The 23,513-nt window shown below is 69.0% G+C and overlaps 1 protein-coding gene and 1 long non-coding RNA gene across 3 annotated transcripts in view; one reads left to right on the top strand and one right to left on the bottom strand.

Moving 5' to 3' along the window:
• Positions 1-85: 85 nt before the first annotated feature.
• The window catches only part of LAMA5 (laminin subunit alpha 5), a 50,972-nt gene continuing 27,544 nt past the window's right edge, over positions 86-23,513 (bottom strand). For both annotated transcript variants that reach the window (XM_045444027.1, XM_045444028.1), the window contains exons 18-80: positions 23,189-23,294; positions 23,020-23,072; positions 22,825-22,930; positions 22,423-22,522; positions 22,164-22,320; positions 21,890-22,028; positions 21,452-21,594; positions 21,268-21,374; positions 21,013-21,166; positions 20,351-20,511; positions 20,140-20,248; positions 18,849-18,946; positions 18,566-18,767; positions 18,352-18,478; positions 17,625-17,764; positions 16,859-16,974; positions 16,542-16,753; positions 15,993-16,197; positions 15,655-15,799; positions 15,293-15,433; positions 14,989-15,150; positions 14,673-14,774; positions 14,485-14,568; positions 13,597-13,827; positions 13,009-13,122; positions 12,641-12,768; positions 12,358-12,438; positions 12,018-12,232; positions 11,734-11,834; positions 11,445-11,625; positions 11,214-11,363; positions 10,514-10,665; positions 10,335-10,445; positions 10,040-10,151; positions 9,237-9,407; positions 8,862-9,058; positions 8,631-8,747; positions 8,338-8,492; positions 7,889-8,030; positions 7,682-7,784; positions 6,995-7,105; positions 6,092-6,271; positions 5,853-6,001; positions 5,602-5,772; positions 5,338-5,474; positions 5,110-5,263; positions 4,840-4,973; positions 4,602-4,764; positions 3,945-4,079; positions 3,680-3,828; positions 3,478-3,610; positions 3,251-3,394; positions 3,017-3,147; positions 2,750-2,914; positions 2,521-2,659; positions 2,264-2,409; positions 2,003-2,195; positions 1,763-1,927; positions 1,479-1,635; positions 1,236-1,369; positions 1,031-1,124; positions 752-874; positions 86-569 (exon numbers count right to left, since the gene is read on the bottom strand). In XM_045444027.1, the coding sequence (XP_045299983.1) occupies positions 430-569; positions 752-874; positions 1,031-1,124; positions 1,236-1,369; positions 1,479-1,635; positions 1,763-1,927; positions 2,003-2,195; positions 2,264-2,409; positions 2,521-2,659; positions 2,750-2,914; positions 3,017-3,147; positions 3,251-3,394; positions 3,478-3,610; positions 3,680-3,828; positions 3,945-4,079; positions 4,602-4,764; positions 4,840-4,973; positions 5,110-5,263; positions 5,338-5,474; positions 5,602-5,772; positions 5,853-6,001; positions 6,092-6,271; positions 6,995-7,105; positions 7,682-7,784; positions 7,889-8,030; positions 8,338-8,492; positions 8,631-8,747; positions 8,862-9,058; positions 9,237-9,407; positions 10,040-10,151; positions 10,335-10,445; positions 10,514-10,665; positions 11,214-11,363; positions 11,445-11,625; positions 11,734-11,834; positions 12,018-12,232; positions 12,358-12,438; positions 12,641-12,768; positions 13,009-13,122; positions 13,597-13,827; positions 14,485-14,568; positions 14,673-14,774; positions 14,989-15,150; positions 15,293-15,433; positions 15,655-15,799; positions 15,993-16,197; positions 16,542-16,753; positions 16,859-16,974; positions 17,625-17,764; positions 18,352-18,478; positions 18,566-18,767; positions 18,849-18,946; positions 20,140-20,248; positions 20,351-20,511; positions 21,013-21,166; positions 21,268-21,374; positions 21,452-21,594; positions 21,890-22,028; positions 22,164-22,320; positions 22,423-22,522; positions 22,825-22,930; positions 23,020-23,072; positions 23,189-23,294 (8,877 nt within the window). In that variant the 3' untranslated portion in view covers positions 86-429. The remainder of the gene's footprint in view (positions 570-751; positions 875-1,030; positions 1,125-1,235; positions 1,370-1,478; positions 1,636-1,762; positions 1,928-2,002; positions 2,196-2,263; positions 2,410-2,520; positions 2,660-2,749; positions 2,915-3,016; positions 3,148-3,250; positions 3,395-3,477; positions 3,611-3,679; positions 3,829-3,944; positions 4,080-4,601; positions 4,765-4,839; positions 4,974-5,109; positions 5,264-5,337; positions 5,475-5,601; positions 5,773-5,852; positions 6,002-6,091; positions 6,272-6,994; positions 7,106-7,681; positions 7,785-7,888; positions 8,031-8,337; positions 8,493-8,630; positions 8,748-8,861; positions 9,059-9,236; positions 9,408-10,039; positions 10,152-10,334; positions 10,446-10,513; positions 10,666-11,213; positions 11,364-11,444; positions 11,626-11,733; positions 11,835-12,017; positions 12,233-12,357; positions 12,439-12,640; positions 12,769-13,008; positions 13,123-13,596; positions 13,828-14,484; positions 14,569-14,672; positions 14,775-14,988; positions 15,151-15,292; positions 15,434-15,654; positions 15,800-15,992; positions 16,198-16,541; positions 16,754-16,858; positions 16,975-17,624; positions 17,765-18,351; positions 18,479-18,565; positions 18,768-18,848; positions 18,947-20,139; positions 20,249-20,350; positions 20,512-21,012; positions 21,167-21,267; positions 21,375-21,451; positions 21,595-21,889; positions 22,029-22,163; positions 22,321-22,422; positions 22,523-22,824; positions 22,931-23,019; positions 23,073-23,188; positions 23,295-23,513) is intronic.
• Positions 475-23,505, top strand: LOC123579913. The gene is made up of 3 exons (XR_006703005.1): positions 475-595; positions 10,202-10,209; positions 23,495-23,505. It is a non-coding gene; the product is annotated as an uncharacterized LOC123579913 (long non-coding RNA).

Genomic DNA, 23,513 nt, shown 5'->3' with positions numbered 1-23,513 from the left:
GGCCGGCGCTGCCCCCATGAGCACGTCCGGAGGCTAGATCGCCTCTGACTGCTTTTCTCCTTTCACAATTAAAGTCAACGCTCCGTTAAACAGAAGTAGTAACTTTTTAATTTCAGAAGCAGGGCAGATTTCTCACGTTACTAAAAATTGGTGGAGGAAAATCTCAACGAAACTGAAAGATAAAACGTATTAAAAACCCCAGTTTACAGAATTTTATCCTTTTGTCTAAAGAGATATAACTTAAAGCCATTTCCAGGAAGAAGATTCATCGCCCCTAGAACCTAAAATCCAGACAGACTTTGAAACAGCAGAGGGCAGGGCCTGCGGGCTCCAAGGTGGGAGCCCGCCTGCCTGGGGCTGCCCTCCCGTGGACTCCAGGCCCGGGGCCCCTGAAGACTGTCCTGCACGGCCACTGGAGGGGCAGCCGCGCTAGGTGGCGGGGCAGCCGCTGGCCCCCACTGCCCCCTGAACACCCACAGAGCGAGGCCAGGTGACGGGGGACCTGTTCACCACCAGGTTCCTCATGCAGCCATGGTAGGCCAGAGGCCCAGCCTGTGTGTTCGTGGGCCCTGGGGGCACAAAGGAAGATGGGCAGGTTGGAACAGAGGCCAATGTGCCACCAGCAGCGCCCCCTCCCCCGAAACCTGTCTCCCCGGCTGCCCCATCCCAGAAGGTGGGGTGGAAGCGGGGGGAATCCCAGCACCTGGTCCTTCAGGGGCCGCTCCCACCCCCAGGCAGAGGCCACACTCACCGGGCAGGCCCCCAAGGTGCAGAGGGGCCAGGGCGTCCCCTGAGGCCACTGCCTCCGTGGGGCCTCGGGTGCCGTTGGTCTGTGTGTCCACCGTCAGCTGGAGGGTATTCCCACCTTTGGTCACTGCGGGCACAGGGTCCTTGTAACTGGGCTGGGAGGGGCCCGGGCTGCTGGCCCAGGGGGTCCCACTGCGCGGTCCGCGGCTGCCCCTCCTGGGCGCTCCCCCAAGCACAAAGGCGCGGGGCGGGAGCTCGGCCGTGGGAGGGGGGCCCGGCTCACCTGCCAGTCGGTGCCACTGCCCGTCACACAGGGCTGCAGGGCACGTCACCCACGTGGAGAACTCCCCACCACCGTCGTCCGCCCGCAGCAGGACCTGGGGCGGGGCGGGTGAGTCGGGAGAGCGTCGCTGACCCAGGTCCACACTGCGGTGGGGGAGCAGCGCCACCCCCCCCACCCCCCGCCCCCCGCCCCCCGCCCGACCTACCTTCTTCTCTCGCAGCTGCAGCTGCAGGTAGGGGGGCGCCCGGTCCCGGCCCAGGTGGAAGACGAGGCCGTAAGCTGTCCGGGGCCGTACCTCCAGCGCCAGGCTCACGTCAAGAAGGGTGACCCCCAGGGTGTCTGTGGGGAGGCACTGTGAGGGAGGGGGGCAGGGCTGCCCGGCCTCCCCCCCGCCCCAGAGCCCCACTCCCTCCCCAGAGGGCTGGGGGCGTACCGATGCCCTACAAACCTGCGGTGACGACTCCCCCGCTCTCTGCGAAGAATAGGCCCTTCTCCAGGGGGCCGGAGAAGCATGGCGTGACCCCCACCACCCGCGTGGGGGGCCCCAGAGGCCGCCCATCCAGCCTCAGTCTCCTCACACAGCCGCTGAAGCCGCTGACGGCCACCTGTGGGGCACAGACGGGCTGGTGTGGGGAGGGCCCCGGAGCCCCGGGAGGGGAGTTCAGCTGGGGGGTGGGGTGGGGAGCAAGGTGGTTCTCGGGGGTGTGGGGGGGGCACTGAGGTGCTTCTCACGGAGGGCCTAGGGCTGAAGCCGCTGGCAGGAAGGCCCCCCACGAAGAGAGTTCGGGGCCGGGGGCTCCCCGGCTCCCGGCGCTGCTGGCCAGGCTCCTCCCGGTCCTGGGCCCGGACCCCGTCTATCACCAGCTGGATCCGAGTCTTTTCCCACCGCACAGACACCTGGGGGCGGGAGGGAGCGTGTCAGAGTGGGAGCTCCCAGGGCCCCGCCCGTGTCCCCTGTCCTCAGGGCCTCACCATGTGCCACCGGCCAGCCCGTGAACGCCGGCGGCTCTGGACACGGAGCCGGGGCCCGGGACCTTCTGTCTGAGCGACAAAGCGTCCGTGGCTCAGGAGGAGAAGCAGGGAGGGGCCGCTGGCCGTGAGAGGGGCGGCGAGGAGCAGGAGTCCTCGGGGGGTGCGAGGGCGGACCAGCATCGAGACCTGGGACCTGGAAGCCAAGCGGCGCCATCAGCCTGGGCGGCCCCCCCACACCCACCCCACCTGGCCCAGACTTACCAGTCCCCCGGGGGGGCCGGGACGTGGGCAAACTCTAGGTGACTGGGCAAGGGCCCCCCAAACTGGTAGGCATCTCGGGGGCTCCTGAGGGGCCGGGGTGGTGTGCAGGCAGGGTCCCGGGGGGGCTGGCGGCTGCGTCGGGAAGCCTGGGGGGGGGGGGGTGGCGGGGTGGTCAGATGGGATGCAGGAATGCGTGGGGGCCGCCTTCCCACAGTCCCCAGCTCTGCCTCGCTCACGCTGCCCTCCCCACGCCCTACCTTCCGCAGCGCCGCAGCCCGCAGTCCTTGAGGTGCCCGCCCAAGGGTCTGGGCACGTGGCACAGGAGTGCAGTCTGCGGTCACGTTGACGCTTTTGGAGTACTGCTGCAGGTCGAACACACGCTGCGGCCCCAGGAGCCTGAGGGGGGCAGTGTGGTCAGCGTCGGGGGGGGGGGGCAGGGGGATGGGGGGATGGGTGGCAGCCCCCACAGCCCCGCCAGAGGCTCACCGCAGCACGAAGACATTGCTGATGCAGCCACTGAAGAAGTCGCCAGGCTCCGGCCTGCCTCCCAAGGACAGCTCAGCGGCTTGAGGAGGCTGGGACTGGGGCCCGGGGGACGGGCCCTGGTGGGGCTTCATCTGCTGAAGTTGGTCATCCACATAGAGCCAGACCCTGCAGGGGACAGCAGCGTTTCCCCCACCCTGCCCTGCCGGTGGCCCTGCCACCACCCCGTCCCCGAACACCGCAGCCAGAGGCCCCGCGGGCTGGGCTCACCCTGTGTCATTGCTGTAGAAGGCGACATAATGGGGGGCACCGTCAGCAAAGCCATCGCGAGTTTTCACCTCCGTCCTCAACAGCCGGAGCGTCACGCGGCCCTGCTTCAGGGACACCTGGCATAGCTCATCCTGGGGATAGCGGCCAGGTCACTGGACCAGGCCGGGGCACGCCTCCTGCCCTCCAGCCGCCCGAGCCCCATGCGGCCGCTGCCGGGAGCGGGGGCTGACGCACCTCGGATCCTCGGTGATAGAGCAGACCGCTGTCCCGCGTGCTGCGGAAGCCGAATCCCGAGTAGACGTGGCCCGTGAGGGGAGCGACGTGAGGGAGCTCCAGGGACAGGAAGCCGTCGCCGTGGAAAGTCACGGCCCGTTGCATCTATGGGAGGAGGACGGTGACGCCGAGGGCCCCGGACACGGGCCCGGAGAGGGTGCCGCCGGCCAGGGCGGGGGCGGGCTCACCAGCAGGTCGGCGGTGCAGCCCGCGCTCACGCCGGTCGTGTTCAGCCTCTTGAGGTCCACGTACTTGCCCAGAGCCTTGATGCCCTTGATGCAGCCGCGGACGGAGCCTCCGGAGGGGAAGAGCTGCCGCAGGCTGCGGGGGAGGGGTGTCAGGGCCACCGCCCGGCCGGAGGCCCCGCCCGCCCCGGCACCGCGGGCTCACCTGGGGGGCAGCTGGTCAGGCGGCACGCCCCCCAGGTAGTAGGCGTCCGCCTGCTCCAGCGTGTTGTCCCGGTCCACGCTGAACACGGAGCTCCTCTCCACGCGCACCAGCACGCGCTTACGGTTTTCCGCCAGCAGGAACACCTGGATCTGCGAGGCGCCCGCGTGCGGGGGCTTCAGGGCGACCCCCCGGGCCCCGCCGGCCCTCCCCCCGCCTCACCGCCGAGGGCGACCCCGGGGCCCCGCCGGCCCTCCCCCCGCCTCACCGCCTTGCTGGCGGAGGTCAGGGCCTGCAGCTTGTGCGCCAGGTTGTGGGGTGGTTGTGCCTCCTGCAGGCCGGTGCCAAAGTCATAGAGGAGGGTGAGGTTGCCCTTCCGCACTGCCAGGCACAGGAACTGGTCCTGGGGGGTGGGGGGGGGGACGGGCAGGGTCGGTACGGGGTGGTGGGGGCAGGGTCCGTATGGGCTGGGGGTGCCGGGGAGGAGGAGCGGGGTCAGTATGGGGGGGGGGGGGGAGGGCGGGCAGAGTCCGTATAGGGTTGAGGAAGTGGGCGGGGCTGGGGAGGGGGGGCAGGGTCAGTATGGGGTGGGGGGTGGGAGTGCTAGGGGGCGGGGAGCAGGGTCGGTACGGGGTGGGGGGCGCTGAGGGGGAGCGGGGTCGGTACGGGGCGGGCACTGGGGGGGAGCAGGGTCGGTATGGTGGGGGGCTAGGGAGTGGGGAGAAAGGTTGGTATGGGGCGGGGCTGGGGAGAGGGGAGCAGGGTTGGTATGGGGGGGCTAGGGAAAGCAGAGCAGGGTCGGTACACAGGGGGGCACTAGGGAGCGGGGAGCAGGGCTGGTACCGGGGGGAGGCTGGAGAGGGGGCGCAAGGTCGGTACAGGGTGGTGGGGGGAGGGGGCACGCTGGGGCCGGGCCGCGACGTGCCTGGTGCTGCAGGAAAAAGACGATCCCGTTGGAGGACACAAGCCGGAGCTCCTGCTCGAAACGCTTCGTGTGGCCTATCTGACTGCCCACGCTGATGCGAGCGAAGCCTGAGCCGTCCAGGTAGGAGCCGTCAGTGAGCCACGGGTCCCCGGTCGCCTTGGAGCTACAGGTCAGAGGTCACAGGGTCAGCCAAGAGCGGGCCGAGCGCCGGTGAGGACCAGGCCCCGGCTGCACGTACCGGGCACAAGGCTTGTCCACGGCCGTGTCCAGCTGGAAGGTCTCCTCGAAGTTATAGAGGCTGAAAACCTCCTCGTTGAGCGTGTCCATCTCGATGCAGCCAAGGTAGCCGGGAAAGCGGAGGGGCTCCGGGGGCTGTGGGCACAGGGCACAAGTCAGGGCGCCCCTCGCCCAGGGCAGACCCCAGTTGGGGTGCCCACGGTGCAGCACGCGGGACCGCAGCCACACACGGAGCAGGGTCTGGCGGGACGGAGTGCGGGCCCAGGCTCACCGTGAAGTCGCTGGGGTAGCCCCCCACGTAGAAGACGAAGTTGTCAGGATGCAGGCTGAGCAGCCCCTGGGCCCCAGGGGCCACCGTGTCGGCCTTGGTCTCATGGACCGTCTGCTTCTCCACCGTGATGGACATGTGGCCGAACTGGAGGGTCCTGAGGGCAGAGGGGGTGGTGAAGAGTGGACCCCCCCAGGTGGCAGGGGAAGCACGGGGGGCCCGGCCACCCACCTGTCGATGCTGACTGCGGCGAACTGCTCCCCTATGTCCTCGTCCACGCTCAGGGTGGCGGGGCCCGCCTCCCCCAGGCGGTACACCCAGTGCACCTTCTGGTCGCGCAGAGCCACGCCCATGTAGTCGCCAACAGCCTGCGGAGGCGGCGGGAGACTCAGCAGTAGGGGGTCCCAGCACAGCAACACTTCCCCCCCCCCCCCCCCCGCCAACCCGGTGCCTGGCTCCGCCCAGACCGCCTTGCCCGCTGTGCCCACCCAGTACCTGGCGGCTGCCCATGTACAGCACGAAGCGGTCCCCGGTGACCTGGCCAGACGCCAGCTTTGGACTCTGGAGGTAGAACTTGAGAGCGGTGTAGGCGGCGAGGTCGGAGAGGTCCCGAGGGGCACGCAGCTGCACCCCCGAGCGCCCATTGAACTTCATGGGCACCTTGACCTACACGGGGGGTACGTGGCTCATCAGCGTCCACCGTCTCACCCCCCGGACGCCCGCTCTCCCCCGGCACTCGTGCCCACCTTGCTGGCAGCCCCCCGGGCTTGGGCAATGAGCTCCCGCACGCGGCCGATGTTGGTGGACAAGGCCAGGCTGGCGTTGTGCGCCCCGCGGTTTTCCAGGAGGCTCAGCTTGGCCAGCAGCCGTGGCAGCGTCTTCTCCAGGGTGGACACTGCGGGGAGCAGAGGGGGTGACCCTGATGGCCCCGTCTCACAGGCTCCCGGGCCACCCCCGTCGGGGGCACCACACCCCAGGCGCCCACCTGAGCGGCCCGCGTCCAGCACCACCTGGCCCAGGTCCTGGCTCCGCAGGCCCCCGTACTGGCCCTGCCACCGCTCCAAGTTCTGCTGCATGTTCCGAATCCGGGACTGCACACGGGCGGCCGTGTCCTGGGCTCCAGCGGCCACAGCTTTGGCATGAGCGATCTTCCTGCTCGTCTCGTCTGTGGTGGGCGGCGGACAGGTACGTTCAGAGCGACGCAGGCAAGGACCACCCTGGCTTCACCTCCCATCCGGGGAGACCGCCAGCTCCCCCCAGAGCTCACGAGAACAAGCACTGGAAACACCGCTGTCTGTCCTGTCCTCTCCTCTTCCAGATGGTTCCTTTTACGCCAGCTTCTCAGACCACACCCCGGTCACCCTAACACCCACTCCCCATGGCCACCGTCCTCCGTCCCAGGGCCCTGCCTCCCCATGGCCACCGTCCTTTGTCCCGGGGCCCTGCGCAAGTCTCCACGGCCCCCATTTGCAAGCTTGCTGGCACGTTCTACCCTCGAGCGGGCAGCCACACGGTTGGACCTGGGTGGGGCACACCGGTCCTTGCCCAGAGGCCTTGCCTGCGTCCTTGGCTCCGGCCACAACGGCCGCCTCGGTCCCACCTACACCTCATGTCCTCCAACCACCCCTGTCCTCCCTTGGACATCCTTCCCGGGAGCCAGGTCCTGCCCAATGCCCCAAACCCCTGCGGGTGAAATGTCCCCACTACACACTCCCCATGCAGCCACCCTGCCCCAGAGGCAGGGTCCCAGGGCTGGGGCTACCCAAGTGTAAACACGTCCCCTGTCAGAGCCCACTGGGGAGCACGGACCAGCACGACGCCCCTGTGGGGGAGGGGTCTGTTCACCCCAGGACAAGCGGAAGGTGAGGCCAGACGGAGACCAACCTACCTGTGTCCATGGCCAACATGGCCTGTACCTCCCGGACTCGGGCTGCCAGCTGCTCCTTCTTGGCCTGGGCATCTCGGAGCGGGGTCCCGGTGCCCTGGAGGGTAGCCCGCGCTGTGGCGGAAGGCAGCCTCAGCCCCGGGAGCCCCTCCTCCCCCACTCCTGGCATGCAGGCCCAGCCCTCTCTGCCGGCCCGACCAGCAAGGATGGACCCAGGCCGACATGCACACAGACGGGGAATTCTGGACACGAGGGCCCCCAGCTTGGGCAGGAGCTGGAGTGATGGGCTCGTGGCAGCCACCCGGTCCCTCCACAGGCGTAATTATCCCCATCTCGTGCATAAGATAACGGAACCTCGGAAGAGCTGGGCCACCGCCTGTGGGCTGCCCACACCTCAAGGTTCTGGCAGCAGAGGGAGTGTTCCTGCCACCTTTTTTCATGCCACAGGCTGGTGTGCACACGGCCCCCAAATCGGGACAGTAGCAAAGACCCTTCCCGGGCCCGTTACAAGGTCAGGGGAGTGGTGGCCCTCTGCATGGCTGCCAGGGCAGCACGCGGACGGTGACCAGGATTCCCCCACAGGCAGCCCTCCCCCTCCCTCACGCCGTCACCTACGTGAGCGGGCTCCCCAAACGTGAGCGGGCACAAAGGGCCGCCCCCGTCCCCCCGCCCCCTCCCCCCAGCACTCACCACGGCCCAACCTCTGCTCCTCCCGGAGGACGGCCTCCACCAGGGCGCTGCTGTTGGCCAACAGCTGCCGGGCTCGGGGCTCCAGGCCCCGCTGCACCACCGTCTGCAGACACGGGGACGGGACCCGGGTCACACCTGCCTGGCGGGAGCCGGGGCAGGGGGAGGGCAGGGGCTCCTGCGGGGCTGTGGGGAGGGGCGGGGCCTCACCGCCCACGTGCGGCTCGCCTCCTGCAGAGCCTGGCCAGCAGCGCCCTCCGCGGCCTGCACGGCTTGGAGGATGCTGCCGTAGGCGTTAGCGGCCTCGATGGCCCGCTGGATGAAACGGTCCCGGTTGACTCCTTGGATGATGCTGTGGGGGGTGGGAGAGGGACACTGGCTGTGCGGCCGGGGGACCCAGACATCCTCGGGCCCTCCCTCCTGCCATCACAGCTGCCAGGCCAGCCCGCCCGCCTCCTCCAGCCCCCCACCCTTCATCCCTTCCCTGCTCCCTGCCAGGTGTGCCCTCCTTGTAGCTTATGGCCAGTTGCTTCTGCCCAGGGGTCAGGGCTTCTGCCCAGACCTTGTGGGAAGCAGCAGCCTCTCCAAGAGCCCTCCCAGACTCGCCGTGTCCCAGAGAGGACCCGGCGAGTGCCCGAGGCGCTTCTCGGGCCTCGCACCTGGTCAGGTTGAGGGCCAGCTGGTCCAGCTGCCGCGCGTGTGCCTCGGCGGCCTCCACCAGATCCACCTTGCTGCTCGCCGGGGAGAAGGCCCGCATCTTCTCCAGCAGCGGGGTCCGGGCCCCGTCCAGGTTTGCGGCCAGGTGCTCGTACTCCTGGGGGGTGGGGAGGGCTAACTGGGACCTTCAAGCCGACCCCCTACTCGCTCTCATCTGATGTGGGAACCCAGAGGCGTGTCCTACACGCAGAGCCCCACCCGGACCTGCCTGGGTGCCCCCAGGAGCGGCACTCACCTCCCTGGCCTGGTCCATGCCGTGCAGGCGCTCCGAGAGCTGGGCCAGGATGTTCCGGGCCGCCTGCAGGGTGGCACTCAGAGTGGCATTGTCCCTGGACAGCTCCTGCTTCCGTTGCTGGTGGACACGGGGAAGAAGAGGGTGACAGGGACAAAAAGATGGGACAACGTAACAAGGAGCTTGCAGGGCAGGAAGGTGAGCGGGAGAGGGAAGGAGAGGAGGGCCCCTCACCAGGACCTCCTCCAGGCGCTCCTGATTTTGGCTGTTGAGTTCCTCCGCCTCCCGAGTGGTGCCCACCGCCCGATTCAGGGCCCCTCGAAGGTCCATGAGGCCGGCCTCGTGCCGGGCCAGCTGGTCTCGGGTGCGCTCGGCCAGTGCCTGGTTCCCCTCCCAGCGGCTGGTCAGTTGTTCCTGTACGCGGGCCAGCACTGGCCAAGACCCCACACAGGGACGGGAGTTCAGGCAGAACTCCCGAGGCCCAGGTCCCGCCCAGTCCCCAATGCCCCATCTCAAGCCGATCTCACCATTCTGGGCTGACCATCACCCCCTGGGGCTCCCGGACCAGTCCCTCCCCATCCCTCCTTCTCTGGGACCCACACCACTCACGTCTCCGGGCTTTGTCCAGCTCAGCCTCAGCCGCTGCTCTTGGGGCGCCCAGGTCTCGGGCCCGCATCTCCCCAAGCAGTCGCTCCACCTCGGCCAGCGTCCGACGCACGAGCTCACCCGACGGGGCTGAGACGTTGGCCGGGAACAGGTGGCCTGTCTGGGACTCAAGCTCTACAGGGGCAGGGGTGGGGTCTGTCAAGGCCAGCCCGCGGCCCAGGCCGACCTTTGCCCACTAGACCCCGCCTGAGCACGCTCAGGGCACCAGCACGTGACCCAGAAACGCCCTGGATGAGTCGAAAGACCCTGGCTCCAAGCCACGGCTGTGCTCGGCTGCTGGGCCGCCTGACCTCCTCACCCCCACCCCAAACCCTGCCGCCCATCTGCTCAGCCCGTCCCCTCGGCTTCCTTGCCTGGCCAGCTCCTGCTCCAGGACAGCAGTGGGCTGAAATCTCCCCTCCTCCCTGACCCCTGGGCCGGGCCTGCGCCCCCCAGTCTCTTCTTGTGGTGACTGATCTGTTCGTAAGTTTTTCCAGGCAATGGGGCACCGCCAGAAGGGGGCATGGTATCCCCAGAGAGGGCGCGGGCATGCCCCACAGCATCCGCCTGCCCGTTCCTCTCCAGCCACACCTGCATCCCCTCCTGCCCCCTGCGGCCCACTCAGGCATGGCACCATCTCCCCGTCGACACAGCCAACCCTGCGGGGCTCTTCGACACCAAGCCCCCTGGAGGCAGCACTTCCGGCTCGGACCCTGAGCACCATTCTGCTTGCCTGCCATCCCCTGCCCAGCTGGGTTCACCCCTACCACTCAGGATGCGGTCCACAGCCCTGATGGATGCCAGCAGTGTCTGCGCCCGGCCCAGCGAGGCCTCAGTGCCGTCCAGGAGCTGGCTAGCCCGGGCTAGGGCTCTTGTGGCCTGTGGACACAGCGTCCCGTCAGAACACGGCACGGAGCGTCAGGGGTGAGAGCAGACGGTCGGGGGCCCTGGGAGAGGACCTCTGGAGGTCCAGGCCGCTGTGGGAAGGGGTGTTCCAGGGGAGGAGCATCCCCGGGAGCGTTGGGGGAGGGGCCTCCCCGCAGGCGTTCCCCAGGGTCCTGCCTGGCCGTCCAGCCTCTGCGTGTCCCGTCCGAGGCCTGAGCTCTGTCGTTCCAGGGCCTCCAGCTGCTGTGCTGTCTCATGGCGGGGGCCCGGCGGACTCCGGAGCTGGCTCTGGGGAGGAGAGAAGGTGAGAACCTGCGCCCTGGGAGGACAGGCTGGGGGGCCGGACTGACATGTACCTTCAGGTCAGTGATGGAGGCATTCAGCCTGTGCAGCCGGGCCCAGGCCACCGAGCTGGTGCTGATTCCGTGCAACTGCTCCCGGATGGCAGGGAGGAGGGCGCCGGCCTGCTCTAGGTCGTCCAGGAGCAGCACCACACAGTGGTCACACACTGCAGGCAGCACGGGCGGGGGGGGGGGGGGGAGGGGGGGTGGAGGGGGAGTCAGTATGGGGTCGGGGGTTGGCGTGGGGCCAGGGAAGGAATCGGGGGGATGGTGTGGTGGGGACGGGTCAGCCAAGGATCACAGAACTGGCACAGGAATGTTGAGCTACGCTAAAAGTGACGTGGTTAGTAAGGGTCAGAGGCGAGCATGGGAATCACAGGATCAACCGAGAGGTCGGCACGGACTCAGAACGTCAGCACGGAACTGGGCAGGTGCTAGGAAGTGGGTAGAAGGTCAGGGTGGGTCCAGGGGTGCTAAGGACCGGTTGGGGAGTCCAGGACTTGGGGATCAGAAGGAAGCAGTGGGTCAGCATGAAGTTCAGGGACCCCTTGGAAAACTGAGAGAGAGTTGGGGTCACAGCATTTCTCTGGAAGTTGAAATTAGCATAGGGACTGCCAGGTCACGACGGGCTGGGACCCACACGCCCACAGGCAGACCTGGGAGGATGCGGGGACGGGCGTGGCTGGCGGACCAGGGCCAGAGCACAGGGGCGCACCTTCGCAGTGGACGCCGCGGTCTCCAGGCCCGTCGGGCACCGGCACCTGGTGCTGGTGACTGCAGGTGTCACAGCGCTCCCCGCTGAGCCCAGGGGGGCACGTGCAGCGGCCGGTGTGCAGGTCACAGTGGCCCCCTTGACACCGGCAGCCTAGGTACAGAGGGGCGGGGTGAGCGCTGGCAGAAGGTCGGGGGTGGAGGGGCGGCCACCCCAAGGCTCCCCGGTACTCACGCCTGCAGCCCTGCTCGGGGCGCCCCCAGTGGCCCGGGGCGCACTCACGGCACTGGGGCCCTCCCGCCCCTGGCCGGCAGTGGCACTGCCCACTCTGGGGGTGGCACTCAGAGCCCTCCGCGGCTGGTCCGCAGGCACACGGGCGGCAGCCCCCACAGCTCTGGAAGCCGAAGTGTCCTTCCTGCGGCACAGACCACCTTGACGGCGGGGCACCCCCGGCTGGAAGGCCCCGCCCCCAGCCGCAGGCCCCGCCCCCCAGCCGCAGGCCCCGCCCCCCGGGCAGCCCTACCTGACAGCGGTCACAGCGCGGGCCTGTCACGCCTGGCTTGCACACACAGTGCCCGCTGTGGGGGTCACAGGTCTCCGTCCCGCACGGGGAGCAGTCACACCCTGCGGAAGGGGTGCCGCGGCAAGAGCCCTGAAGCCCCCTCCCTCACCGGGCTCCTCCTCGCCGCCGCACTCGGACCTGAGCCCCTCGCTCCGCCCGGCCGTCCCCCCGCCCTCCATCCCACGGCGGCCCCCGCGGCGGCCTGCTCGCCGCCCCCCGCCCTCCCCCGCGGCCCCCGCGCCTACGGGTGCAGTTGCCGGGCAGCAGGGCGTTGCCGTAGAAGCCGGGGGCGCAGCTCTCGCAGCGGGGCCCGGCGGTGTGGCGCAGGCAGCCGCGGCAGGCGCCCGTCAGGGGGTCGCAGTCGCTGAAGAGCAGGTTGGGGTCACCGTTGCCACTGCAGTCGCACGGCTGGCATGAGCTGCCCAGCACCATAGGGTTCCCGAAGAAGCCCGGCGCGCACCTGGGGACGGTGGCAAGGTGAGCGGCCTGTGTCCCTCCGCCCACCCGCACGCACGCCCACCCATACACATGCCGACTCACGCGCGCGCCCCCCACAGCCCCCGTCCCCACGCCCAGCTAGCTCACCGCTCGCAGGAGGCGCCCGCATAGCCGGGTTTGCAGAGACACTGTGTGCGGCCACCTCGCAGGACGCAGCCCACCGCGAAGCTGTGGAGACGGAGATGGTCTTGTTACAGCGGTACACCCACCAGGGGCCCCCACCCGGAAAGCCCACCTCAGCTGTCCCGGCCTCCAGAGAGCAGTGCTGACCCAACCGGGTAGGGGATGGTGACCTTCCACACTGAGCTGTAAGGGAGCGTGGCCACCAGCCGCCCTTTGGGGGGACCCTGGACCGGCTGGCCCAGCTTACTTGTTGGAAGGCACGGCGAGGGGGCAGGGGCAGCTGACACAGGGGGCCGTCGGGTCCTCGGACCCACTGCGAACAAAGCCAGCCTGGCAGTGCTCGCAGCGGTCGCCCTCGGTGTTGTGCTGGCAGCCCTGGGGCGGAAGGCACAGGTGGGGGCGCTGACGACACAGGCCCTGCTCCTCACAGCAGGGTCTGACCAGCCCTCCCGCCAGCCGTGCCAGGGACTCTGTGCCCAAGGCCAGCCGGTGCCCCGCCCAGGACACCTCCCTCCACCCGCACCCCAGTGTGGCCACAACCGCTGATCCAAGGGCGCTGGTCTCCCCGAGTCTGTGTCTCGGTGGGCTGCCCGGCCTCTGCTGGGCCCTACTCACCTCGCAGACGCCCGAGCCGGGGAGGCAGCGGTCTGAGTGGCCGTGGCACTGACAGGGGACACAGCGACCCAAGAAGAGACCTTTGACGTCCCGGTAATAGCCGGGGGCACACTCCTGGGGGCAGAGGCACAGTGCTCAGGAAAGGAAGCAGAGCCAGCCCCAGAGTGCAGACGAGGGACCACGCTCTCAGGCCCTCAGGAATCCTGGCCCCGACCGGCTGGAGACATGAAGTCAGATCCCCAAAGGCATACGGACGCCCTGACTCCGGTGAGCAGCCCCCCCAACGTGGGCTGGGCCGCCTCTCTCTCCTCCAGATGCCTCTTCTGAGCGGGCGGGTGCTCAGTGACGAACCCCTCGGACAAGCAGGGGGACGAATGCGTGAAGGGGAGGAGGGCGGGCAGGCGTGGGACGCGGCGACGCCGGGGTGGACCCGCGGACGCAGGCGGACCAGGCAGTGAAGGGATACGGCGCAGCCGTGTGTACGGAGGGCCAGGCAGGGACACGGGTGACAGGGGAGGGGCAGACAGATCAGCCGGCGGGCGGGAGGTGAACGGGGAGCCGGAACGTGGCCGCCTGCCCCCGCCTCACCTGGCAGGAATCCCCAAGGTAGTTGGCAGGGCACATGCACGACTCCACGTTGCTGGCTGGAGGCCCCCCGCCCGCCTCGCCGGCCACCTCCAGCGCCACCCTGCGCAGGGAGACGGCCGAGGAGGTCTGGGAGAAGAGAGCGCGGATGTGCAGCTCCTCCAGGCCCGCCAGTACCATCATGAGCTCCTCGCGGGACACGGCGCTGTGGGTCTCCGTGTGCCGAAAGTTCCCCTGTGGGCCGTGACGGTGCTCAGCGGGGCCGGACGGGTGACTTCGGGGCCAGAACAGCCCAACCACCCGTGGGGGGACCGGCCCCCGGCCCCCCACCTCCCACGGAGCACAGACACCGCCTCCAGACGTGGTAAGGATTCGAACACACGGAGGAGATGCTTTGAATTTTAGAACAAAACGTAGGTGAGCGCTTTCTGATCCCAGAGACTGACACGTGAACGAGACACAAAAACACTAACCACGCGTGAAAAATCAAGAACTCTGAATCCGTTAAATATCTGAATCTCCGTTCACCCGCAGACACCTCAGATAGAGACCCAGACGGGCCACGAGCTGGGAAGAGAGCCGCTGCTCCCGAGGTAGACACAGGGAGGCCGGGGCAAAAGGCAGTTGGACCCGCAGGGCCACCGGGCGCCCCCGCAGCTGCTCGGCCATTGGGGGTCAGGGCCCCGCGGGCCGGCAGGCGGCCGGGAGCGCCACGGGCACGGGCGGCCAGAGCAGCGGGTGGCGATGTGTGCGGGGCAGGGGCCGAGCTCCCGCTCCCGGGCCCCGTTTTCTGTCCCGGAGAGCGGGCACGGCAGCCTCAGGCCCCCTGGGCTCCCCTGGGCCGTGCCAGGATCCAGGACGGCCCCGGGTGCCCGGACCAGCTCTGCTCACCTCCACCAGCTGCAGCTGCCCACGGTGGACGTGGCCGGGCGCCGGGTACGCCGGCTCCAGGAACATGATGCTCATCTGGTTGCCCTGGGGAGGCGCGCGGGCAGATGAGGGCCGGCAGCCGGGCTGCCCGCCGTCCCGCTCGGCGGTGCCCGCCAGCCCGCGCAGCCACACCCGCCCCGTCCGGCTACCTGCAGCACTACGTCCGGCCTGCTTTCCATGGGGATGAACACGTCTCCCCGCTGGGTCTCCGAGTGAAGTTCGTAGCGGAGGGTCCCGCCATAGGATGACACCTGGAGGCAGGGCAGAGAGACGTGACCCGGCCAGACCCTGACCGCGGGCCCAGGGTCGCCAGCCACGGGGCTGGGCTGGGCCCCGGGCACCCTCACAGAGCCCCTATCCCGCCCTGGACGTGGGCTCCTTACTGCTGTCCTCCCCCAGCCTCCAGGGGGTTCCTGGACACCCTCCCAGTGCCGTCCCCAGGGCCGGCCTCGCTCGCTCGCTCACCTTGTCCCCCAGGTAGGAGGGTGGGGCCTGCCAGTACAGCTCAGGGAAGGCCTCGGCCCCGAGCCGCAAGTCGGCGTAGAGCAGCTCCGAGGCCGCCCGCAGCTCGTGGGGCACCGCCTGCCGGTCGCTGCTCAGCAGCGTCCAGCCCTCCATGTCCACAAGCTGTGGGCACACAGGAGGGGCGCGGGGTGAGCACCCTCACGTGCCAGGGGGCCCATCCCGCACCCGGGGCCTGCCGGTTGGGGGTCACGTGTCCCCTCTGGGAGGCGGCCCTGCCCCAGTCCCGGTCCTGCTGACCGCACACCTCCCGGCGGGTGTGGGCCGAGCTCCCGCAGCGCTCGGTGGCCCCGAAGCAGAAGCAGCGGGTGCAGCCTTTTGGGTTGGCAGCGTCCAGGAAGAAGGTCCCCAGGCGGCACTGGTCACACCTCAGGCCCTGCACGTTCTCCTGGGGGCGGGTGGACAGGGCAGGTCGGTCGGCCACGTACTGTGGGCTCGACCACCCTGGCTCGCTGTCACCCGCTCGCTGACGGGCTGAGTCCCCAGAAGCGGCCGGGAAGCCCCCAGTGCCCCCAGAGGAGGAGTTTCAGCGGCTGAGGCGACACAGGAGGTGGGGCATCAGGCCGTGGAGGCCACCTAGGCCCCCCCCCCCCCTCCCCGGCCCCTCACCTTACAGTAGCACTGGCCCGTGAGGGGGTCGCACACGCCGGGCATGGAGCCCGCTTCATGGCAGTCACAGGGGCGACAACTGGGGTAGCCGTGGAAGCCAGGGGCACAGGTGTCACAGCGGCGCCCGGCCACATTGGGTCTGCACCTGCCAGAGGAAGTTCAGACGCTGGCCGGGCCTCCCCTCCACGCTTACGGAGACCACAGGTGGCCCCCAAGGCAGCGGATCCCCAAGGTGTAACCCCCCCTCCAGACCCGGGGGAAGGTGCTCTCAGTGGCAATGCCATCCCTGACCCAGGACCGACCCCGGGCCATGGTGACAGCCCCACTGCCCAGCTCACTTGCACTGGCCACTGTCCATGTCACAGGTGGGATCCGTGAGCTCCTGGACACCAGGCCCCGAGCAGTTACACTCCTCACAGCCAACCAGGGGGTGGCAGCCAAAGGTCTGGGGCTGACAGACGATGCAGTCGGGCGGGATGGTGCGAGGCGGGCAGACACAGCGGCCGGTGAGCTCATCACACAGGCGGCCTCGGCAGTCACAGGCTGCAGAGCACGGGCACGGGCGTGGTGAACCCTCTGCCCCATCAGAGGCCGGGGGTCCGGGCCCGAGGACACCCCACCCCACCCCACCCCGACCCGGTTTCGCCAAGCTCCAGGCCGCCTGGCCCAGGCGGCTCCTCTGATGTGCGGTCAGTTGCCCAGAATCGCTGTCCGGTCCCCGGATCCTGCCTGACAGCCAAGCCACGGGCTGCCTGAGGTCCTACAGACGGGGCAGCAGAGCTCTAGAACTTTCTCCTGGCCACCGTACCCACACTTCCTTCCACTGGGAAGCCTCCTTGGGATTAGGACCCTCCTTCGCCGGCACCCCCAGGGGCTGAATTACTCACGCCTGCAGCTGGGGAAGCCCCAGTAGCCAGTGGCACAACGGGAGCAGTCACGGCCGATGACATGGGCACGGCAGGGACACTGGCCCCCAAAGGGCTCACAAGTGGGGCCCGTGGCTCCCATTTCATGGCAGCCACAAGGCCGAGCCCCGTTGTTATAGAAGAGAGAGAGAGAGGAGGCTGCATCACGACAGAACTGGGACGAGCTGCTGGGGCTGGGGGGAGAATCAGGTGGTGAGGCCAAGTCCCCATCCGGAGCCCCGCCCCAGCCCCACCCACCGCCCCGCCTCCAGCCCCGCCCCAGCCCCAGCCCAGCCCACCTGATGTGGTATCCCTGGCTGGCACACTGGCTGATGAAGTCGTAGGATTTGTCCAGGGGCTCCTCTCGGAGGTAGCTGGAGCTGTAGGCCTCCTCGGAGACCACCAGCACATACTCCTAGAGCACCAAGGCCTGGTCACCTTCCCGTGGGCCCAGGGGAGGACCCAGGTTGGGGAAGTATACCAGAGCCTGCCGGAAGCAGCACATCACGAAGGGGGGCGGGGGGGTCTCTGTGACCGGCCAGGGTCCAGCCAGGCAGCTAAGACGGTAGTGGCCGCACCACACCCAACCCGGGCCCCAGCAAGGCTGGCAGGTGTTGGGTGCCCAGTGGGCTGCTCTGAAGGGAGGTCGGCTTCTGGGGCCTAATGGACGCTTGGGGTTGTGATGCTCAGCGATAAAGAAACGTCCAGCCTCCTGGTACCCCCCTCCCATCCTTGTCTGCCAGACATGCCTTTGCCCTCCCTCTCCATCCCTCTAGGCCTCCTCCTCCGAGAAGGCCACCCTGACCAGCAGGGCTCCAGGGGGATAGCAGGCAACATCTTGGCTCTTAGATACCCTCCCACCTCCACCAGCCTCACAGCCTGGCCCGGAGGTCCATGGAGCCCGCTCTCCCTGGCACCTGGCGTGGGGCTGGGCCACGCAGATGGACACACCCTGTCTGAGGTGACCGATGGTGTGACGCGTTCAGGACATCCATACCCGGAAACGCTAGCCCCACGTCAGGCCCCAAGACATCTGCGTGCAGACATGGCGTCCTCGGGACTCACCAGCCAGAGCCACCGGCCCTCGGGCACACGCACGGTCACGGTGAGCTCGCTGTCGGTCACATCCAGGACAGTCTGGCCCTCACACACCACCAGGGTGCGGCAGCCGTAGCCGTGTGGGCAGAAGCTGGCGTTGGCGTGGCCTGGAGGGGGATGAAAAGGCAGGTCGGCGCACACCCTCCACGCCCCACAGACCAGCCGTGGCCCCGTGGACTCATTCCGGGGTCGCTCCCGGAGCCACCAGGGAGGAAGAGATGGCCACGGGACAGCGCCCTGCCCACCAAGGGGCGTGCATCTGCGATGCACAAGGCAGACATGTGACCGCGCGTCAGGCCTCTCTGGCCGGGCCCGCTCGCGCTACGTGAATCGGGTGTGGCCACACACAGAGGCCCGCTAGGCACGGGTCCCGAGCTCGGCCGAGCAAAAACGAAGCAGACACACGTGTGAGGACACAGGTGCCGTCGACACGTGTCCCACGGCGAACCCGGGATTACCCGCCTATGTGACAGGGCGAGCCCCGACTCTGGAAGGGAATCAAGTGAATCCGGGAAGGGGGCCCGGAGGCTGGGGCTGCCGCCTGCCCTGGGCCCTGGGCCCTTCCTCTGAGAGCGGACACCTCTCGCGATGTCCGCACCTCGCGATGACCACACGAGGGGCCGTGTGAAGAGACCCCCGACGGGCTGGCTCCTCGTCCGGGGGTCCGCCCCCATGGCCCGCCCCTGCCACTCACCCTGCCAGACTCGGCCCCCGCTGACGAGGACCTCCACGGTGAAGGTGGGGTGCGCCGGCTGGTAGCCATGCAGCAGGAAGGCGTAGCGGCCCAGCGCAGGCACGTGGGTGGTGAAGACCACAGTCCCCTGCAGGGAGAGGCTCCGCTGAGCGGGCGCGGGGGTAGGAGTGCGAGCTGGGCTGGAGGGTGGAGTCCTCCCGGCCTGGGCCCTCACCTGGGGGTGGCGCAGCAGGGTGGGCTCCACGTCGGGGTCCACGGCAGTGGAGGGCCGAGGCTGGGGCCCTGGCGGGAGCGCGCTGGGCGTGAAGTCCTGCGAGCGGGCCAGGGGGAGGCCGGGAGGCAGCGGCAGCACGCGGCAGTCCCGCAGGATGATGGGCTGGGGCGGCTTCGGGAAGCGCGACGGCAGGCAGGTGGCACTGGAGGGGGCGCGGGAATGAGTCCCTGCGGGCCGGCCGGTGTGCCCCGCCAGCGGTCCCGGCCCCTCCCGGCCCCACCACCTGCTGGGCTCGAAGGCACCGTGGCTGCTGACACAGCGGACCCGGGGCTCCACGAACTCTAAGCTGAATGTCTCCGCGGGCACCAGGGTGACGCTGTGCTGTGGACAGAGGGCCAGGCGTGGACGTGCGCGTGGGACCCTCCCATACCCCACGTCGGGCCCGCGTCCCGCTCTCCGCGCCTAGTCCCTGGTTCCTCTGGCTGCACGAACACTGGCCCTCGACTGCAGCTTCTAGACCAGAGCCCTTCTCAGCTCTCCTCGGGGCCACCCTCCTGTCTCCCCTCCGCCATCCATCCTGTCACTCTCTGCGGCTCCTCGACCGCGACCTCCCCCTCAGCTCCAGCGACAGTATTTTGTGTGGCAAATACAACAAACGCGAGACACCAAAGCTGCCCAGGAAACCCCACAGCGGAGGCGGGGACACCTGCCCTGTGCGATTCTGGTAACAAAGCTCCAGAACACACTGATGGGATGGCGCGGTCAGTGCCGGGGGGTGGCCACAGGGGCCGAAGGGCGTCGGGAGGGGGGCGTGCTGCTTCCCGGCCTGGGTGTGGGGGTTGAGGGAGAGCCACGCTGGGCTGTGCACGCGAGGCAGGTCTGGGTCCCCGCCACAGGGCTGAGCACAGACGCAGGCGCCCTGACGTCAGCTGGTCGGGCAGGAGCCCTGCGGCCGTGTCTTCAGCAACACGCGTGAAACACACCAGCCCCAGAAAGCGCGCGGAGGGGGTGCGGCGGGCAGCCACGGGGCTCCCTTTCCCTTTGTGAGTCTTTCCCGACATGCGACGCTTTTACAACAGCATGTGCAGGAGAAGATCCATTTTTTAAAGGGCGGGAAACGTAACACTGGTCTTGTGAGAGCGAGCGTCACCCGCCCTGAGCTTTATCGAGGGCACGTCTCCGCTCGCTCCTGGGCGTCCGCGACGTTAGCACAGCGTGATGCTTCGTGCCCAGGCAGGTGCAGGGGCCCGTGTCGCGGCAAGGTCGTCCTCGTTCTCAGAGCACGGAGGACGACCAGGAGCCAACGACCCCGCCGAACAGACCCCTTCACACCGCGATGTTCTTGCAAATTATACCAGGAGGCGGTTTTTTGTTAACAGAGTAACTTTCTCCTCCTCTCCGATCCCCCGCGCACCCCCTCCCCACGAGCCGTGCGCGCGCACTAACGGTGGGGCGGCTGCTGGGCACCTGGGCTCCCCACACTCTTCTACTTCTATGCCGTCTGAAATCTTCCGAAAGGCCTGAAGCCACAGGGGGGCCCTGGGGCCCATGCAGGTCAGGGGTCAGGGCCTCACCAGGAAGAAGCGTGCCTGCTTGGCCGTGAGCCGGACGCTGGCCTCCGTGTCCAGGTGGAAGACGGCCAGGTGGTGCTGCGTGTCCAGGGCGGCGCCCCGGCACAGGGTGCTGGGGACGGGGGTGGGGTGGTCAGCGGGTGGGGCAGCCCCGGGGCCCAAGCCCTCCCACACGTCCCCCCCCAGACCCGAATCCTCTCCCACTCCCACAGACCTGTAGAGGCAGGGGTGCAAAGTGAGTGCCCCCTGCTGAGGGGCCCGCCGCGGGACGTGCACGCCTACGCCCACCTCCTGGCGGGCGTCCTCATTGGCATACTCCACCACCAGGACGTAGCGGCCCGGCTGTGGCACAGCCACTTGAAGCTGAACGTCCACCTGGGAGTGGGGGGGACAGAGTGATCAGAGGCCCCACCGGCAGAACGGCACAGCCCTTACCGCCTGCCCCCACAGCCTCCCCGCCCCCAGGTCTGAGTCTGCACCTGCTGTCCTTGCCCGGGGCACTCCTCCCAGGACACCCCCACGGCCACTTGGCCTCCAACCTCTGCTCACTCCAAGCCTCCCCTGCCTTCCCAAGGCCTCTTGGCCTCAGTGCTGCTGAGTGCTTGCTGCCCGGAGGCCCAGCCTGGGTCTTCAGAGAGAACAAATGACTCTCTGCCTCCTTGCGATAAGCTGGAGGGGCGGGGGGGTCAGCGACACCCCATTTACAAATGAGGCTCCAAGGCTGTTCTGACTCCCGACGTCAAACCTGTGGCCTTGCCTGCACCTGTGTGCCGTCACTGTGGCACGGGCCCTCCCTCCCCCAACCTCCAGCCAAGGGCACGCCTTCCCCAGATCTTGACCCTGCCTGCCCCTCTGTGGGGTCCCAGGGACACGCACGTCACTGCCCAGGCAGGCGGCCAGGGGCGGGTGCGAAGGGCTGAGCTGCTCCGTGGGGCACGGCCAGGGCAAGCTGTTGTCACGGCGACACAGGGCCTCGGTTCCTGCAGCTGAGGGGAAGCCATCCAGGGGCAGGTGCGTGTAGAGGAGGCAGCTGGGTTGGGGGGAGGGCGGGGGACACAGAATGCCGTCAGCAGGGACACGCGGTGGGCACAGTGAGGGTCAGGCCTCCACCCCCACCAGGCCGGCCCTCACTTCTCCCTGGAGCGCTGCTCGGCAAGCCGGAACGTGCAGGCCTCGGTCACCCGCAGCTGCAGGACGGCCGCCTCGTAGTAGGTGCTGGGTAGCAGGACCACATAGTCCTGGCGGGCGGGGGGAGAGGTAGGTACTAGGGCCCCGTCCGTGGGCCCTGATCCACCCCGCTCAGCCCCCGCCTCACCAGGAGCACCCCCTCAGCCTCCACGAGCAGGGCCCAGGCGCCGGGGTTCAGCACAAAGGGCTCCCCAAAGCCCCTCTGGGGCACGGTGACAAAGGCAGGCTCCGTGCTGGGTGGGAAGGTGACAGGCTGGCTCTGCTCCGTACCTGGGGACGTGGACTGTGAGACTCCTAGTCTCAGCCCACGGGCCACCCCGGGCTGCAGCTCCCCCAGGGCACAGACCGGCCCCCCACCCACACATGGGCCCCCAGTGGGGCTGGAGCAGAAGTGGGAGGGTAGGGGGTGGGGCAGGAGCAGCTGGGGCGGGGCTGGGCAGGGCTAGGGCGGGCGGGGGGCGGGGGGGGGGCAGCGGAGTGGGCAGCAGGGCTGGGGTGGGGCGAGCAGCGGGGCTGGGGCAGGGTGGGCAGCGGGACGGGCAGCGAGAGGCCCCCAGGCACTCACAGTTCGTGCAGGTGGCAAACTTGCCCTCCTCCTGCACAGAGACTCGCCCGCTCACACTGCTGGACCCGCGGTTGACGAACCGGAAGACGAGCCGGAAGAGGTCAGGGGAGGTCACGTTCAGCCTCACCACGATCCTGGGCTGGGGGGAACGAGGGCACAGAGAATCGGGGTCGCCCCTCCCTGGCCATTCCCAGCCTGGTCCCCTGCCCGCCCCGTCTGCCGGCCGCAGTGGGGACTCGACGCTGAGACCTGGGCCGGGCAGCTCCCCACCCACCTGGATGGGCGACATTTGCGCGTAGCCCCTCCAGCCGAAGCTCTCGAACTCGAGGGGGTTGAAGCCGAAGCGCGCGGTGCGGCCCTCGGGCGTGGCCGCCTCCTCCAGCTCCAGGCGTAGGTCGTGTAGGTCAGGGAGGTAGTGGTCCCGCGCCGGCCTGGCCACGACAGGGGCGGTCAAGGGCAGTCCCCCGGGGCCCCTACCGGACGAGCTGCCTCTCCGGCCCCCTGCCCTCCGGCCCCCCGGGTGGGGCACCCACTCGGCACAGGTGAGGCCCTGGGTGTTGGGGCGGCACCGGCAGGCGCCCGTCCGCGGCTCGCAGCCCTGTCCCAGCGCACCGCCAACGTCACACCGGCAGCCTGCGACGGGAGGGAGCCAGGTCAGTGCCGCCCACCCCCAGCCGACCTTGGCGCTTTTCCCACACCGGGCCCGGGCCCATCTGCAGAGCAACGGGGCCACAAAGCCCACTCCCACAACCCGCAGGGGCCGCCTGGGGCTCCGGACAGTGATGAGACCCTGGGGCCGACCAGTGACGTCTGCCAGGGGCACAGGAGAGAGAGGGCAGCCCCGTGCCCAGCACAGGCCTGGCCAGGCTTTCGGAGGCTGCCCGACGAGTGCCCGCACGACAGCCAGGCCCTCCCCGCGGGACGCAGTCACTCACTGCGGCAGCCAAAGTAGTCAGCTCGGTCCAGCCCGAAGAAGCCGTCCCGGCACGCTGAGCAGGCCTGGCCACACACGTGAGGCTTGCAGGAGCACTGGCCGTCGCCCTGTGGCCGGGCGAAAAGGTGAGACCAAGCAGGGAGGGTCGGGACACGCCTGCCCCACAGCCCCCAGGCACCTCGGCCCCCAGACTCACCGGCCGGCATTCGGCGACTCCACCCAGCGTGCCCCGGGGATCACAGCCGCAGCCTAGGGGAGAGGCAGAGCGGGCCTGGACCCTGCGGGGCTAGCACTCGCCTCCCTACACCGCTCCCGTGCCCCAGAGCCTCCCCAGCACTCCGACACCCACCCACCCCCAGACTCACGGGTGCAGCCCTCGGGGTTGCTGGGACTCAGCCCCCAGAACCCGGGTTTACAGCGATCGCAGCTCGGCCCCTCCACATGAGCCCGGCACGTGCAAGGGGCCTGTGCCTGGGAGAAGATGAGACTGAGGGTCGGAACGGGTCCCTGCCCTTCTACCCGAAACCCTTAGCCCTGGAGCCCCGACCCTGCCCCATCTCGGGCATGTCCCTGGGATGCAGACCGAGGACCAGCCAAGGGAACAAACGGGCCCTGAGGTTGCCAAGGCGACAGGGCAGCAGGGGAAGCGATGGTCTCCCTGGAGGTGACAGGCTGAACTCCACTGAGGGC

This window comes from Leopardus geoffroyi, chromosome A3 (assembly GCF_018350155.1).
Source record: "Leopardus geoffroyi isolate Oge1 chromosome A3, O.geoffroyi_Oge1_pat1.0, whole genome shotgun sequence".
NCBI lineage: Eukaryota > Metazoa > Chordata > Mammalia > Carnivora > Felidae > Leopardus > Leopardus geoffroyi.
Note: the sequence above shows the minus strand (reverse complement) of the source record. Positions and strands in the feature narration are given on the sequence as shown.